Source organism: Larus michahellis, chromosome 1 (assembly GCF_964199755.1).
Source record: "Larus michahellis chromosome 1, bLarMic1.1, whole genome shotgun sequence".
NCBI classification, from domain to species: Eukaryota; Metazoa; Chordata; class Aves; order Charadriiformes; family Laridae; genus Larus; species Larus michahellis.
This window is the reverse complement of record NC_133896.1, coordinates 82,471,160-82,489,597: the sequence shown is the minus strand read 5'-3', so window position 1 is coordinate 82,489,597 and position 18,438 is coordinate 82,471,160. Positions and strand designations below refer to the sequence as shown.

The window sequence follows — 18,438 nt, the reverse complement described above, 5'->3', positions numbered from 1 at the left end:
GATCAGCAACTGCATGCCTTGAGGTGGCAGCCCCTGCTTGCAGAAACAAGGTGGGGAGGAAGGCAACTGCTGTGGGAAATCACAGGGAGGCTGTTGGGAGCAGCTGCCATGTCATCTGTAAGCTCTGTGTCACCTGGATCATGTCCACAAGACCCTGCAGCATGAACAAAACGTGTTGTCATCAGGCCTCTCAGCTCAGAGGGATCCCTCAAGAGCATCCCGCTGTCTGGGGTGTGGGCTTCTCCTTCGCAGAAGGGAGTGGTGCTTGCAACCCATCCAAAAAGAGCACCTTTATTACATAAAGAATAGCTGGGTCGAAACCAAAAGGGATTTTAGTTTAATTTTTTTTTTTAAATTAAAAAGAAGATTTTAAAGGCGAATGATCCCGTAACTTTCACTCCTGGCACCACATGGTCTGACGTTGTTTGACAGGGTACATTTGTCCAGTTGTGAGCAGCCCCTCAACTGGGGCACAGGAGATCTGAGTTCCATTTCTGGGTCTCCTCTTCACCTCCTGCTCGCGGATCTTCAGCATATTGCTTCGTTTGTCTCTGTTCTCTGCCATCTTTAGCCCTTGTAACGGAGCAAGCTGGAATAAACTCCCACAAAAGAGAGAGCTGGATTTTAGTCCATTTAGAAAAAAAAAAACCTATTAAAAAGTCTGTGTGAAATATCATGAACTAATTTGATTGTCTGTTTTTGCTATTAATGTAAATGTTTTTTTCAAATAAAAACACTTTCAATAATATAAATAGTATCAGTTAAAATACAAGCTGCATGTACTTGTTGCTACTATGTTGACATATACAAAAAGACTGAAGTGGTGAAAGCAAAGCAAAGCTTCATTTCATGAATAAATTATCTTTCAGAATGCTGGTTTGGACATTTTACTAAGATTGCAGTTTCCATACAAATAAAGCTTCTCACCAATGAGACGCTGACAAAAGGGTGTAATAAATAAATATATGTAATTAAGTATGTCTAAGTAATCAGAAATGTGAGAACTCACCTGCTCAAATACGAGAATAAATGTACAGGAAGCTGTGCATTTTTTTAAATAAATGTCCTCCTTGAGATAGTATACCTCCCCAGTTAAGATCATAAATAAAATGACATGGAAAGTTAGCAAGCAGAGCTAAATTCAAAGCTAATTAGATTGCTCAGGGCCTCGTCCAGCTGAGTTTTGAAAAAGTCAGCAGGGATGGCGAATCCACGGCCTCTCTGGTCACCTGTGCCAGTGCTGCACCACGCTTAAGATGAAGGATATTTTCCTGATGTCAGATCAGAAATGCCCTTCTTGCAGCTTTCATCTGTTGCCTCTATTCTTTTTGCTGCACACCTCTGAGCAGACTCTGGCTCCATCTCCCCTACAATACTGCTGCAGACAACTGAAGCGAGAATAAATAACGGGAATAAACGTTATCGTTCATAAAAAGCCTTAGTTTTACTGCAAAATAAGGAATTTTAATTATTACAATTAATCTTCCTTTAGGGAAACTGTTAAAAAATGCAAAACATGATGAAAAGCCATGATTCAATGAAAGGATTTGCGCTCTGTGTCCCTAAAGCAGGACACTTTGTGCTCATGCAGCATCTACTTCTTGCGCACTACCTTCTCAGCCTGAGGCCACTTTCGATTTCTCTGCCTTGGGTTTGGTAGCCTTGGGTTTCACTGGTTTGCTCTTAGCTGAATCTTTGCCTTTTTTGGTCTGTCAGCTTTCATATTCTCTAAGCTCTTGATTGCTTTCTTGGCCATGGTGCCTGCCAGTTTCTTGGCTTTCCTTGGGATTTCCTTCATAGCCACAGCTATTCTGGGCTTCTTGGCAGCGCCAGTCAAGGGTCAGGTGGTTCTTGGCCTTTGCTGCCTTCTTGACACCTTCCTCTTGGCTTGCTGAGTTCAAAGGAGTTAGAAGCACCAAGTCCTCTTGTGTTGCCCTTTTCCAGGCCCCTGAGCCCCAGCCTGGTGCAGCTGTTGTTCTTCTGTACTGCAGAGACTACGGTTCCCTTTCAGAGGGGTGAGAGAAAGTTCTTCTGTGCTTCTTGGAGACCGTCATCATCCTCATAATCAGTCCCCCGGAGACTGGGTGCTTGCAGGGATTTGGATCCTCCTGCTGTCTTCTCTGGCTTCGTAGCCAATGCCTCAGAGGCTGGAGCAGCAGTGCCATGTGCAGCAGTGACGGTTGCTTCAGACACGATAACCAGCACACCCTACCAACACGATGTCTTGACCGAGGTTTTGGTTTCACACTGATGCACATGTCAGGGTGCCGCCTCTTGTATTGGGTGCCTTGTACCTACAAAGCCTTTCCATGCTGAAAGCATTCCTGTGGGACTTACTGCTCTGACCATTCCCATGTAGCACCAAAATCAGATGCTATTAGAAAACACACCCACTAGAAAGTGCTCACACCTCACTGTGCGTAGGCACAGATCAGCTGGAGCAAGCGAGACTGTCTTCCACAGCCTAGGCTTATCCTCCAGCCTGGTCTTTCTGCGGGGAAAGGGTTCAAAAGAGTTTCTTTTCTGCCTGGTGCAGCGTGGATCTAGTTGTCCCTGAGACTGACTATACTGCCGTCACGAGTAATTTTCTCACCAGCTCTGCTTGAGCCCAGCGCCGTCATTACATCATTTCTCTTGGCTCCATTGTCTGTCAGCTGGTATCTTTGTAGTTTTCCTTTGGTTTAGTTTAGGAAAGGCATCTGAACCCTTCCTAGTCTCTGCAAGCCCCTTTGCTATTTCTGTTCCCTGATAGTCCCCAGGGGCACTGCTTCAGGGTAGATTTTTACCTCTACAAGCTGTGAGCTTTTTTGGTCTTGTCACCAGTTTTCCAACTGGATGGGACCAAGCTAGCCACTGTAAAATAAATGTGCCTCTACCTTGTACCTGCACAGAAATGGTAGAAGAGATGAGCGGACGCAGTGTCCCCTCGTTGAGTACAGACTGGGCAAGGGGAAATGAACTGGTTGCGTACCTGAATGGAAGAGCTGTATATTTTAGTGAGGTATAGTTTGTTTCGGGCCACATATGAGTGGGAAGCAGAAGCAATGCTGCAAGCATTGTCTAAGACCAGTGGGCACCAGTGAATTAAAATTTCTGATAATAATAGTTCATAATCAGTATTTTCCCAGGGTCTTTGTTTCCCCTTCATACTCTTCTTTTTTCTCTCTGCTTTCTAGGAGCTTCTACCACCCTTTTCACCCATGCTTTTGGCTGGAACATTAAAAGGTTTTCTTAAACTTTATAAAATTAGCTGGGAAGTTCTCAGCCTCTTGGACACCCACCCCTCCCTGGGCAGCTAGCTCAAGCGTGTCACAACTCTGACCTCACTTCTTACACCGGAAACTTGGGAGCCTGCCATGGGGTCATGGTTAGAGAAATACTGAGGCTAACAGTCAGCACAGCCAGGCATGGCAGTGCACTTGCACGGAAGGAAGACAGCAGAGATATCACAGGAGGAGATCCTCATCATGTAACGAGAATCAGTTTTCCCTCTCCTTCTCCCTTTCTTCATTGGCCTCAGGGTGGGTCTCCCATTCCACCCCCATTGCTGAGAGCACTGCGCCTCCTGAAAGAGTATCAGGGGCAGACCCTAATTCTACTGCCTGACACCTTGGCATTAGCGAGTAGAGAGGTTACTGGTAGCATCCCACAAGCCTTCTGGGTGCGGCCAGTGATAAGAGCATAGGGACAGCTCTGAACTCTGTGGGGGAGGAAGACGAGAATTAGCAAGGCTATCTTGAATCTTCTGAAAATGCTTGCTTTGCTGGTAAGAAAACTTTGTAAGATGCAAGGCATAAGATGCTCATGAGGACCTCCAGCCAAGGAACACCTGTATAGCTGCAGGAAACTCTCAAAGAACACGCAATATACTGCTCTTAAGTGAGCTCCCAAGCACTTCTCTGCCAGCCTCCCCAGCAAAGCACTTCTCCAAAGATAACAGGGAAATTAAAATCCGGATTTATGATCCAGGCTCCAGGTGCAAGCTCTATTTGCACTGACAAGCATGAGCTGCAGCAACTGCACAAACAGGAGCTAATAACAGACAACTTTGGTCTGTGAAACCATAACCACAGCTAGAAGGTGAGTCTCATTGTGAAAAACCGCGGTGCAAAACTGAGTTTCTCCCCATGACTAGCAGATGATTGCAGAGATATGGAGCCAGTGACTTCCATCAAGGAGGGCGAAGATGTGATTGGGAGCAGGGTCTGGGGTGCCCAGACCAGGGGACTGAGCTGTAGGAGAATGGAGTAACACTGGAATGCAGCCTTGCAGCTCCCTGAGCAAAAAGAGGGTGCTCTCTAGGTCTGCGCAGCACGGAGTCAGAAGCCGAGTCTGATGGGCAGGGCATGCTGGAGGCTGGAGCTGCATGCACTGCGATGGGAAGCAGCAAGGTGCAAGCAGCTCTGGTGGGTACTTCCCCACCTCCAGCTCTCAGCATGGGGAAGGCGCATTCTGCTTTGATCGCAGACTCTGTGTTTTTCTTAGTGTAGATGAGATAAGCTGCCAACCATGTCATGGCCTCAAGCTAGAGAAGACATTTGAGAACATTTAATGAAGGTACTTGGACCCTGGTCACATTTTGTACCTGCATTCATGGCAGGGAAGCCATTCAGTAGGTCTTAAACTCCTCAGCACAAACCAGTCCCCTTCCTCCCTTCCCACTGGTGATCCCAGCAGGTCCCAGTCACTGGTAGCAAGGGATGGAACTGCTGCTGTCTTAGAGACGTGGTGGGGGGAATTAATACAGGCGGGGAGAGAAAAAATTATGGGGTCACAGAGGCAGGATTAAGGGTCATTGGTTCCTATAAGGAGCTCCAGGCTGGGCTAGCAGAGAGATGCAGGGCAGGAATGAGAGGCACTCACAGGACTGTGGTTGAAAAATGTGTACTCAATTCAATAGTTTCACCCTAATTTGCCTGATCCCCCAGCACCATAACAAGCTCAACAGTGGAACAAAAATAAACCGTGAGGCAAGCCTCCAGGCAAAGGTTTTTGCAGTGCAAGCCTGGAAAGCCAAATTACTAGTAAAACACACCCTAATGCATAAGCTTAGTGCACACCCAGCAACCAGAGGCCCTCACTTCTGCATCACTGGCATCATCGACAATCCTGTGGCATGCAGCAGTGTACAGCATGAGGGTCCAGGTTTCACAAACCCACCCCCCCACCCGCCCAGTGGCACCCCCACACATCCTGAACTCCTGCCTTCTCTCCTTCCCACTTCTTTCTCATGAGCTTGGATCCCTGCTCTCGTCTAATATAGGTGCAGCCTCAGCGACACTCACCCCACAGTGCTTTAGATTTGCACCACTGCCGCCCAGGCGATGTCCACCCGGGCAAACCTCACACACGTCCTCACAGCTTTCATTTATCTCCGTGGTGCTGCATATTCCACACCATGAAAGATGGCATTTTGCCATGACACTGCTGAAACCTTCTCCCCAGGCACGGCATCCACAGCTGTGTATCAAGATGAGCTGGCAGCTCTAGGGACAAGGCCCTTTGCCCCGTGTCCTAGACAGCAAGCTGCCTCCACATCTCGTGCAGATATTTTTTGCACCCAGGACTGGAGGAACGGGAGTGGTCTGACTGGCAGAGGTGCCTGAGCAAGTAAGTGCATTGCCTGTGTGTTGGGTCTGTCATTCAAAATAAGGTGATGAGTCTTTGTGGCGTGAACACAGAGTAATGTAACGTGCTTATAACAAATAAATGCTTTAATATATGCCTATGCTTAATATATGCTTATATTCAATAAGGATATTACATTATATCTGCTTATAACAAACAAGCACATCAGCTTATTTATTTGCCTGTGTCTAACTGCAAGGAACTCTACTGTTCCCCTGCTCGAGGTCTCTGTGCAAGCCGGTGGCCGTGGTGCATCAGCGCTGGTTGAGCAGAGAAAGTTTTTCTGCTTGAGGTTTTCACTTGAGGCGAGGGGAAGCAGGTGTCTGCGTTTCTTGTGTTCAGCGTAAGGACCAGCCAACTGGTGTTGTCGGCGCGTGTTTCAAAATGCGATTTCTGAGCAAAGGGTGAATGGAAAAAATAAATATGTATTTATATCGGTACACACCAACACATGACTTCCTGTTGACTAAACAAGCAACCTCTCCTCTGCTTTGGAGCTAGCTAATTACTTTTAATTATTCACCGCATTTTTGCTCTCTGATTTTTTAGCAGTTTGCTTTCTGAATCTTTAGTAACAGTAATGGTGATATTCCTCCTCCCCCCTTACACCTGAGCCCTGCTCTTCAGCCTGCTGTTACTTCTCTGTTGTTCTCACTTCAAGACCGGGAATAGAGCCCTGAGCACAAGAAACCCGAAGGGATACCAGGACATACTTCTGTCATCCTGATAAGCTGGAGCAGTGTCTCTTGCTAGATAACACTCCAAACAACCAGCACAGGGACCCTTTCTAGCCTTCCCCACTAGCCTTTAACTGACCCAGGCTTTGATCGGAAACAGAGATGGAGTCATCTTCAATAAAACTGTTTTTCTCTCACACCCCAAGTCCCTTCTCCAAATAAGTTTGCATTGAGCAGAAAGGAAGGAAAACTGGAGCGGTCAGCATCTATTCTCATGCAAAACGGTCCTGGCATATGTTAAAGATTTGGCAATTTACAGCCAGGGAGGAAGCTGGACTAGCAGCTAGATCAGGGATCAGCAACCTTTCCATGGTTTTCCAAACTATTTTTTTTTTTTTAACCAGAGCAGACATGACATCTGCTAATGAGCAAGATCTTGCCTTGGTGAGAGACTGCAGCTACTGCTTTAGGCAGAACTGCATAGGAGCTGAGGGTCTCTCTCGAAATGTCACCCTAGACGTGCTATGAGGCCCTATAAGCACATCCACATCAACACATTTCTGCTCTGTCGATTAGAGCTAGAGGCAGAGAATCACTGCCACTGACTTTGTGCACTCACACCTCCAGTGTGAGAGAAGTTATGGTCTAAAAGAGGAGCATTAGAGAGCCTACATCAGTATGTAGACTTGAGAACCCTGCCAAGGAGTGACATAAATATAGTTCATCTGTTCATTTGTTTGTTCTTTCTTTTTTCTCTCTGTGGAGAGCAGAGAGGCTCTCAACATTTAAGGAAAAGAGCTGATGTTTTAAACATGGAAGAGTGAATTCCACTTACAGGCAAAACCAGAAAAAGGATCTAGTTAAATGTTTTATGAAACCTGACATGTTAAACCTTTGAGAAAATCATTATGCACAAATTTAATTTATAGGGAAGACGAGGCTGGCCATAAAGATATTTCTTGACTCCTTTCAGAGCAGAAAATGATACGTAAAATTTTCTGCAAGCTTTTGTCTATGTAAATTAGGAGCCAGAACACAAGAATAAAGCTGAAGCTACTTAAATTTATCTGATGAAACACAAACAGTTGTGATCTCTAAGAAGCAGATTTCCCGGGGCGTGTTGCTTTTTTTTTTTCCCTTTTCTTTTTTTAATGTCCCGTGTAACGAGCATCCTCCTCGCATTATTAAAAGAAAAAACTAGTACGAAAGGTTGACAAAATGACTCTTGGTCTGACCTAGGAGATTGTCACAAGGTGCTGCTAGGGCAAAGGCTGAAAGGGGACAGCTGTTTCGTTAGCAGGAGTCAAAGTGTCCTCTTTGACTGTGCTAAGCAGGACAGGGATTCGCAAGAAGAGCACGCTCTTCTAGCTTTGGTCAAACACCAGGAGCCAGATCCTCAAAGCAGATAAATGCCACAGTTCTTGAGACCAATGCAGCTGCCAAAAACGTGGCTTTGTTGAGCGTGTGCCCTACCCAGACATTTCCCCAACGTGTTTCTTGTCCTGAAGCGTGCCATGCCAGCCGCTCTCAGAGGCAAGTACTGTCAAAGTGCTGGGCTAGGGAGTCATCTGCTCTGTTCTGGCAACTCATCTCTCCTTTTCGTGTTTTTGCATATACTGGTTTCACACAGCCCTAGCATGCTGAAAACCAGTAAAATTAATAAGGAAAGTAAATGAAGCAGAGAAAAAACGAAGAACTACCATAGCGTGAGGTAAACAAAAGCCCTGTTTCTCAGACGTAGCCCTGACTGTGCCCCGCTTGAGGCAGAAACGGAGCAGAAATGTGCCCCGGCTGCCTCCTCAAGCACCCTGCCTGGCCATAGCTGCTGCCCCCTCCCATGGCTGTCCTTCAGCCCTGCAGAGGGGATGGCTGCCCGGGCAGCTGCTGCGGGGCCGTGGTGGAGCCGGGCAGGGGTGGCAGAGAGGGGTGTTGGCGGATCGAAGAGTGTGCATCCTGAGCGTAAGCCTGGCCGTGACGGCCTACAGCCGCACGCCTGCTGAGCGCAGCCATCGGACCGAGGGTCCCGGCAGCCACCCTGCCGCCGGCAGGTTGCAGCGCCGGTGCCACCCGGAACAGTGGGATCAGGCCCCGAGTCATTCCCCACCGGTCCTTTGCATTCAGCTTTGCAATGCAGGTTCACCACCGCTCCTGGCATGTTGACATGGCTACGGCACCCCTGGCCACGTTCAGGCGGTGAAGTGGGGCCCCCTCGCACCCCCGAGCTCTCTCCGGAGCTGGGCTCTCTAACTCTCCTCTTCGGTTTTGGTGTTGTCCTGTGCCTGCCAAGCAGCTGCTGGGCCTCTCAGGTGGGACACAGAGGATGTGGAGGACGCCTGCCAGCACCTCGGTGTTCCCTGCACTCCTTCCAGCTGGGCAAAGCTCACTGCGCAGTGGGGCAGGGCAGGGTCACCATCTTTCTTCACTGCACAGCTGCACGGCCCAAGGCCCAGAGGGATAGTGTGGTTTTGCCCACATTCACGTTAGTGGTACACAAGCTCCCAGGCCCCCCTCTAACCACTAGACAATGCTTCCTGCCTCGTTATATTATTGACATTAATTCAGAATAATTTTGCAGTCGGGGAGGGCCCAACGGGGAGTGCAGCGGGGGGAGGCGACCAATGGGTGCCAAGCATCTTTCAGAACCAGTGCCCCTTCACATCTCAACCCTTTGCTCTTCAGCTCCTGCAGCTCCAGAGACCTTTCTAACTCCTCCCTCAACCACACCCCGGTGAAACCTGGCGGGGGGTAGATAGGAGTGAATGGGGAGGGGACACACGGGGCAGTCCACAGTCCTGTGTATCAAGTCAGAGGGCTGCACAGACGGAGCCTTGAGAGACAACCTCCCTGAAACACCATCACCTGAGGGAAACCCTGGCAGTCATGGACAGGTAAAATGAGTGCCTCCAGTTTCTTGCTTGTATAAGAAATTAGAGTCTTTCTCTTCGAATTAACATGCTCTACATTTGGTAGTCACCGTCCCTTTCCCCATCTGACTCAGTGATCTAACTCCCCGCTGCGTCCTGCTCTTGCGCCTTGCATCTCGATGTCTCTGTCATCCTTTCTCTTTGACTATCTGCCACCATGTACTCTTTTCCCTTTCTGTCATTTCTCTTTCTTGTCACTATTCTCTGTTCCTTTTCATTCTTTTTCTTTTCTAGAAACAAAAAAAACGTGACAGAAAGATGAACATTCAGACTCTATCTGCTGCTTAAGCATCTCAGTCCCTGCCCACTCTTCTCTCCTTACCCACCTATTCTTTGTCTTGCATCAGATTTGTCTCTTACTCTGTTTCTGCTGCTGGCACCCTTGTGCTCATAAGCAAATACCGTTCCAGCATTGGATTCCTCTACTTGCACTGCAATTACCCTGCGAGCTAATTATCACTAATCACTCTCCACAATTGCATATCATTCACACACACAGGGGCCTTCACTCTGATTTGAGGATTGGCTTCACGAACCTTTATTTGAGGATTAGGTCTCTGTTCAGTCTACTTCTTTGGTGACTGGGTATAATCGCAGCTCCTGTGTCCTTGCTGCTTTCCCTTGAGCTATCCTATAGCTATAGAAATTGCACATGTATCCAGCACTTTGTACCTAACTGCAAATTTGGTCAGTTGCTCCCTGCAACATCTGGTCATTCATTATTCTTCTTGTACCAGTCACGTTCTGAAATCCTCCCTAGCAAAAAAACCCTGGGACAGCGAACCTCAGAGGAAAGGGAAAACAGGAACTGATGTTAATGAACATTTCTAGTTGAACAAATGGCTTCTGTGACTCAAAATTGTCTTCACTTTGTTCTGATACAAGTGATCGTTTTATTTTTCTGGGGTTTGGGGTCATTTCTTGTTCTTCACCTTTATTTGCATCCACATGCTGCTCCTCGGGGGCAAAACCATTAACAAGATAAAAATGGGATGAAGTGAGAAAAGGGAAAGTTAGAAGAAGAATCAGAAACATTTTGAAAGCAAATGTTTTTTGCCCAAAACCTCACAAAAAAGAGAAAAGAGAAAGCCTGTTTTCCCTAAACTTTTTCATGCATTGAAAGCCATTTTTCCATGTGGGCTTCGATGAAACATCGACATAATTGTCATTGTTTTTCACTTGGCTTATATGGTTCTTCAACAAGTGATGGCATTTTTCACAATTCCTCTGCTCTGTTTTCTGCTGTTGTGGCACGTTCCAGGTAAGAGCTTTGCAACCCTCTGGTCTATCATACCTGCTCATTTCCCGCTATCCTCTCTGGACAACCTGAAGCGTCCCCTCTTCAGCATCTCCGTTACGGGGGAGAGTCTTCCCTGCAGTAACACACATCTAAGAGGGACAAGCCTGAGGTAAACCGCTGGTTGACAGTTTTGCGAGAGGACCAACACGTGTGTGTGTTAGGGAATACACCCACGTTCATACATGTTTGTGCAAAGGCAGGGAAACCGAGTGAATCTAAGGCGGTAGGAAGTGGGGTGGCTCTAAGTGGGAGAAATAAATCAAAACTTACGATGAAGAACATACAGTGGCAAGAGAGAAAAGTGGGTAGGGGAAACACACGCCCAATGTGAACTGCCAGAGAAAGGGGTGATGAAATGCAGTGGTGTGAGTTTGTGCTCTATTCCTGACAACCTGCAAGCCCAGCAGAGCGGGACTAGGACAGTGCTTATAGGACACACCTCCAAGAACTGCCTGAGGCTGTGGTTGGGCTCAGTGAAATACCTAGTAGGGGTGCTTTGCCCTCTGAGTGCGTGAAGGACTCTGCAGAGCCTTGCCTTCCCTATGGACTTTCTCCTAGCAGGACACATGCCGCAACTCCCATGTGATCTACTTCTCTAGGAGCATGTGTGTATAAAGTGTGGCATAGCCGAGTACGCGTGTGCTTGCTCTTTCTGTGTGAGCAGGACAGGTGTTTTTGCAGGCTGAGGGCGACATGGCAGGAAAGAGGATGTGTGCAAGTGGCTTGCCTATCTGTGGGACAATCAGGGTAGCAAGGGTGCTTGAGGGGAGAACCTGCCTCTCTGGCAACGTGGTGTGAGGTGGAACAGGGAGTGCCACAGGAGAGCAAAGCACGTGCAGTAGGTGACAAAAGGCAAAAGGGTGTGCGTGACTATATGAAGGAACACCTGTGGTGCAATGGCCATGTGTGAGGGTGCACAATGGAGACAAGCTCCTGGAGGAGCAGAGAGGCTACCACTGTTAGCTAGAGATTAAGTGCTCTGCAGTGCTCAGGCTTTATGGCGACATTGGCAAACAGATCAAGGGTTTCTGTATAAGGACCCTTCCTTGCTTAGACTCTCTAATTTAAATCGGATTTAAATTCCTAAGAAACCCAAATTCCCCTTTCCTACATCTCACTGGAGATCCCCATAGAAAACCCAGCTCAATATCATTTAAACTGACCCCATCTCCCTCCTGAACATCAGCCTGTCAGAGGGAAAAGATGACAAAGGACATGATTATTTTTAACCCATTCGCTTCTGTTTTGCATTGCTGTGGGGGAGGTCAGTATCTCACCTCAATGAACACAGCTGTTCTCAGCTGCCTATGTACCTCCACTTGGCAGTGACACTGGTAGATACAGCTTACTCCTACCTTACCCTCCCTGTGCTCCCGCTGCCTCTCCCCAGCAGGATCCCTGGGCATGGGAGCAGGCCCTCACCAATCTCGATATTTATCCAATGTGGGAATGGTACTTGTGTCTGGAGAGGTGTCAGCGTGCCTACCCCATATTCTGTCAGCTAGCGTGTGGCACCTTACCCAAGTCCCTAGCCCTCCTCACTTTCAACCATGCTCTTCTTTTGGGCAATGCTGGGAAGAAACTCTGTCCAGTCTTCTCTAAAGAGGCTCTAATTTGATCCATCCCTTGCCCCAGTGGCTTTTCAGGGTTTTGTACGGCAGGAATAATATTTCTTGATAACAGAACTCCAGACCCTCTCAAGACCTCTTCTCAGACACCTTCATCCTTCTCCCTCATTGGTGTCAATATTTTGGATATTGCAGATATTTTCACGCTCTACCCAACCATAGTTGCTGTTTGACTAATCACTACTAATTCACTTACTGTTTCCACTCACAAGGTCACCTGCTTCATCCCCACAGTCACGTCTGCAACCTTTCCCTAATACATTGCATGCAAATTACTGATGCTCTTTTCGTACTGAGGGGCCTGGACACGACGAGGATATTTTTGGTGCTGAGTCCTCCACAAAGACATGGTCAGCTGCTCACTCCAGGGCAGGGCTAATGTAAATATGCTCTTTTCTTCTCCTGCAGCCTCCTGATGAAAAGGAAACTCTTTCTCTATAACTTCAAGAACCTGCGCTGGGCCAAGGGCCGGCGTGAAACCTACCTCTGCTATGTTGTGAAGCGCCGTGACAGTGCCACTTCATGCTCCCTGGACTTTGGATACCTGCGCAATAAGGTATGGGGAACACCTTGGCATCCTGTTCTTATATTCTGCACTTTATATGCTGAGGTGCATGCAGCTCCTGTTCCTCTGGGGCAGCAGGGAAAGGAGGGCTGCAACAGCAGCGCAGGCACTGGCACACATGTCCACAAGCATGGACACTGCACTGTTATGTACTATTTGAGGGATGCAGCCTCCAGGTAAACCTGTACTTTTTGCTGCCTCCAAGTGTGTTACCAGCAAGACTTCCATCCTCCTTGCTGCTTTACCAGTCTACCTACTTTTCTACTTAGCTCCCACCCATTCCTCTTGTTGTATGTCCCTACACATCAGTGTGTCCCCATGCTTTTCCACTTATGTACCAGTGCGCCTTCTCCCTCTGTGCGCTGACCCCAGGACCTACCCCCCACCTTGTTACTCCTCCCCTCACACCCCATCCAGCTCACGCATCCCTCCTCACCCCTTACACCCTGCTCTTCTTCCCCCCGCCTCACGCCTTGCCCCTCTCCCTCTTTCACGAAGATGGGCTGTCACGTGGAGGTGCTCTTCCTGCGCTACATCTCAGCCTGGGACCTGGACCCAGGACGCTGCTACCGTATCACCTGGTTCACCTCCTGGAGCCCCTGTTACGACTGCGCCCGACACGTGGCCGACTTCCTGCGCGCCTACCCCAACCTGACCCTCCGCATCTTCACGGCACGCCTCTACTTCTGTGAGGACCGCAAGGCAGAGCCTGAGGGACTGAGGCGCCTGCACAGGGCGGGGGCCCAAATTGCCATCATGACCTTCAAAGGTGAGATATGCAGGCGAGAAAGAGATGACGGAAAGCTATGGGGAGTGAGGGAGACCCAGGAGGGTGGGAGAAGCTAGGCCAAGGAGCTAGAGAAGATGATGGCAGGATGTGATGATTTAGTGATGCTAGGAGAGGTCAGTGTCCTGTCTGGAGCAGTCTTGAGCACTCTGTAACTCCCCTGTGCCTTGCACAGATTACTTCTACTGCTGGAACACGTTTGTGGAGAACAGGGAAAAGACATTCAAAGCCTGGGAAGGGCTGCATGAAAACTCTGTCCATCTGTCCAGGAAGCTTCGACGGATTCTCCTGGTGAGGCCCAATTCTCCTTCTCCTTCCGGTGCCTCTTCCCCTTAGCTTCTTCCTCTCTTCCTCACTGTAGTTCCTCTCTGCTCTTGCTGCCCATCTCTGCCATTTGCCATTTCATTCATTTCTGTGTCTTCACCTTCCATGTCCCTCATACCTGCCTCCCCCAGCTTCCTTCTTATCTCCTCTCCTCATTCTCTTCCCCTTCTTCCACCTCTCATCCCATCTCCTGCCATTCCTTCCACCTTCCCCATCTTCATAGGTTCCTGCTCACTTGATAACTGACCCAATGTTTTTATTTTGTCCTGCAGCCACTGTACGAAGTAGATGATTTACGAGATGCCTTTAAAACTCTGGGACTTTGAAGTGAAAGTCAGCAGCAATCAGAAGACTTCACAAACACTTGTTCTTTGATTTTCAACTCTCTCTCTTAGAACAGATCTTTCTCTTCTTCCCTCTTTACATGTCTCTTCCTTTCAGCCCTGTGTCTAGAGATAAGACTATCCTTACTTTTTCATTTCCAAGGAGAATTAGGCTGATCTTCCGAAGACACGTTCCCCAGGCTCACATCTCATCCATTGCTAGCTGGGAATAGCCAGGACTGCAGTGACATTGACAGAGAGCCATTTGCCCTCTGCAATCCCGCAGAGCTAATTCCGGTGGTCCACTAAATGGAGTTCTGGGTTTAGCCTTGCCCAGGTGGAAGCAGACAGCCTGCAAAGCTGTTTGCGTGACTATGTTCTCACTGGTGCCACACTGATCTGCACATTTCATGAGGGCTTTGGGGGGCACATCTCTTGGCTCTTGGAGCTGCACTACACTGAGCTGCTCTGTGTCCTCGCCTGTGAAACGGTGTATTTGTACTTCTGGATGTGGGTAGGAAGTTGAAAACCATCACCGTTTAAGTGGTATAACCTATGTCCTAACAGCAAAATAGCTAGTTATTGGAAAGCTCGACTGAAACTATTGAAGTGAGTCCTGGACAGCCCAGGTAGCTTAGCTTGAAAACCTCACTTGAAGCCATCAGGTCTTCTAAGTGGATTGTGTGCAGGCCCAGGGCATGCAGTGCCTCCGGCCCAGAAAGGAGAGAGCTTCAGTAGCTGTGGGTCCAGGTTTTGTGCCCTAGGAGAGGGCCTAAAATGAAATCAGAATACTTGCAGGCCAACTTTTTCAAGTGCAAACTGCAATTCTGGGTGTCCAGCAAGACATTTCCCATCCAGAAATAGGAAGTCCACTCAACGCCTATTAACTATGTTGAGAGCCATGACAGCTCAAGGCCAGTACTGACCACTGTGTGGACCTCCCACCCAGCCAGGAAAGGAGCCACCAAGGCACTTCACCACTGGAGCGTTTTTCCAGCACTTATGTACCGGAAAACACACTTCATTTCCACATTGTACTGTCCCTCAGACTTAATTTCTCATTTATGTAGGTTAAGATTGTGTCTTTATAGATGGTGTATTGGCATCCACATCAGTCACCATCTGTTTCTTGCCATACCGCAGGAGGGAGCACCACAGTTGTCACTGTTGGAGTACTTTTCATCTGCTGAGCATTTCCTCCTAGATCAGTCCTGCAACAATGCTCCTTCCCTAGCCAACTGTCCTCTGCGGGAGGCACCCTTAACAGTCCCACAGTGTTCTATTTTTTCAGGCCATCTACTGCCCGTAATATGGCTAGATATGGCTAGTTGGTGATGGTACTGAGAGCTGACCAGAAAAAAACCTGGCATGAGCAAAGCTATACAGTCTGTAGATAGATATCTTTTGTATGGAGCAATATCAAAGCATCCTCCTGCCTGGCAATCACTGTATTTCCACTAGAGGACTCCATCAGCACCTGGTCTTGTGGACACTGTCTTTACCAAGTTGAAGACATGGGTTCACAGTACACGCGTATTCACCACCACCTTCCCACTACCTAAATTACAGACAGATTGTCCTCTGCAGTCTAACGTCGTGAGGATTTGACACGGCCAAGAGTGTCCCACATTCTGGGGGTGCTCTGTCATTTCCTTCATGATAGCTGCAAGTTCTCTGCTCTATCCTGTTCCTCTTTCTGGGTAAGGCTGGAGGCTCCTGTGTTTCTCTTCAGAACAACTCCTCTGGTGATAGGCCACCTGCAGGAGGACAGCAGAGAACCCTGCTCCCACTGTGACTTTTCCTGCTTGGAGAGGTCACAACTGGGTCCACCACAAGCTTCCTACAACTTCCAGCTCCTGAGGCACTCTCAGCTCAAGGAATTCCGACCAGGAATAGCAATGAGAGTTATTTGCAAAGCATTAATTTGCAAGCATGGTGCTGTATATTTGTTTGATACAGTGCATATTATTTATATAAATAAAGGTCTTACAAATAAGCATGTGGTTTTGTCATTATTTTGGAACCACGTGGGTGAGGGACGTAAAAGTTGACGTGTCATCTATTCTTTCTGGTTTCTGAAGAGACAACCTGACAATATCCTATTAAACTGCCTTTATTCTTTTCCCTCGTAACGCGGAAGTTGTTGACAGTGTCATCCAGCAGATCAAGGCGGATAAAGTGTTAAGGCAATAGATACTTTGGAAATCTTATCAAAAATCTGGGATGTAAATGCTAAAGTTGTTCAAGATGCTTCCTTCATTGATTGCAAACCTATCGTCCCCATTCATGACTTGTAATTGACCAAAGTGGACACAGAAGAAGTGCTGACTCAACATGCTCCACAAAACAAGAAGAGAAGCAGAGGTGGAAAAAGGATCTCTGTCTTCCAACTTTTGGTATTGGCCTGTACAACACTGTTGTCTTTCTGAGTGAAATTGTTGGAGGGCTACTAGAAAAAGTAGAATTTTCTAACAAAGCATTGAGACACTGGCTTTTCTTCAATGCTGTCAAACACTGAGTTGAAGATGCCTGTTGAAACATGACAATTGTTGACATTATACGATTGGAGAATAAATGCAATGAGTAAATGCAAAGAAACATACACTGGATTCAGAATGCATCCTGGGTTGCTTCATCTGAATCTAAAGCAGATTAAATTCAGAGTGGACGGTTTAGCTAATCCATGTGATTTACCTATAGGAATTTATATCTCTATAGCTCTCCTGCTATAGAGATCCTTTTTAACTGCACTTCTGTTCTCAAATACCAATTCATATTATTTGTTACAAGGTACTCTTTGAATTGACATTATTAATTAATTCAGTCTCAAATGCATTAGGTGTCTCTTGCCAAGAATAACTCCCTGGAGGATGACTGTCATGTAGTAACTTTACTTTTCCAACCTAAGACTTTTTCACTTGCTTTGTAGACCGGGTATATAGGGAACATTTCACTACTGCTTATATATTCTTGAGTACTGCTTATGTTTACAGCCTGTTCCTTGTGGCGATGGGCCTATGGTGCTAGCTGAAAACCCTGGTTGGTCCAACACCCCACGTCTTGCAGCGATGAACAAGGCACAGGCGCATCCGAACAACTGTACAGCCGCCGCCCTGAGCCGTGCTTCCCACAAGTGTGACTGCCTCCCCGTTCTCTTGTGACTCATACCCTAAGGACTACAGCCACAATTAATGACAGGATACAAAAGATCCCCAGCAAATCTGGCACAAACATGAGCTCCCACCAGGCATGCCCCCATGACTGGGTGTGTAATGTTTTGGGTGCTTTCTGCACACTCAAGCTTCATACGCTTTTACAGTAACTACACCCTCAGGAGGCCCCGGGGGGCTGCTGAAAACCGTTCTTCCCGTGGGCTGGGGGCAGCCTCTTCATCTTCACTGAAGGTTACCCTGCATGTCTCTGCATGCAGCCACCAGCGTGACCGTTTGGCAATTGGACTCTTGGGACGCATCCGGTCTTATGACAACTGACGTGTGCTTTATCGCCCCCGGGGGCTGGGATACAGAGACCACCTGCTCTGTGAAAGCTCCAACTCTGCAGCAGGGTGAGGTACAGGATGGGTCTTTGATAGCGGAGGAAACAGGATAAACGAGGGATGGGGTGGTTATTGGTACGGTGTGGAAAACTGGGCATGGCTGCCATCTCCTGGTGCACAGGGGTGTTCGGCACCTTTTACAAGGTTGATGGCTGGACGGATATTGCTCCTTGCTGCAAACAGCTCCTGGAGTCCGGCTCTGGACGACCCCTAGAACATGCCCATTGAAAAGCAGGACACTGACATCATTCCCACAGCTGCACACAGCATTACTCCAGGTCAGTACATAGCGTCCTTGGACATCACATTGCAATAATAAGAAACAGATTACCACTAAACAATGCAAAGACATGCTCCAGGCCCTTACAAATACAAGGGAGATTTTCAAAGCATGTCTCCCCCCCTGCTTGGTCTCTCTCCCTCTCCCGCATGCTGGTACTTGGAAACCAGGACAGAAAGGGGCTTCAGGGTCATGAAGTCCAGTCCTCTGCTACTTGCCCCTTCAGGGGTTTTCAGCCTGTACGTATTTGTGTCCAACATTGTCCTCTAGCTCGAGTAGTTTTTTTTCTTCCCTCCCTGGTGCTGACCCTTTGGTGTTTCTATGAGCATAAATTTCATTATTTAGTCACTTCTGTATTAAATACTTGCGGCGATGGAAATCAGATTTGGTTTGCAGAAGAAACATAGAGGGGTTTGGCACAGATGATATCATTTGTTCTGACAGCA

The 18,438-nt window shown here is 47.8% G+C and overlaps 1 protein-coding gene across 1 annotated transcript; it reads left to right on the top strand.

Annotated features, from left to right (window-relative positions):
* The first annotated feature begins 11,222 nt into the window (after positions 1-11,222).
* On the top strand, positions 11,223-14,159 carry AICDA (activation induced cytidine deaminase). Its single transcript, XM_074572538.1, has 5 exons — positions 11,223-11,323; positions 12,566-12,713; positions 13,221-13,491; positions 13,685-13,800; positions 14,106-14,159. Exons 1-5 carry the CDS (start codon positions 11,223-11,225, stop codon positions 14,157-14,159), a joined length of 690 nt encoding a protein of 229 aa, XP_074428639.1.
* Positions 14,160-18,438: the final 4,279 nt, after the last annotated feature.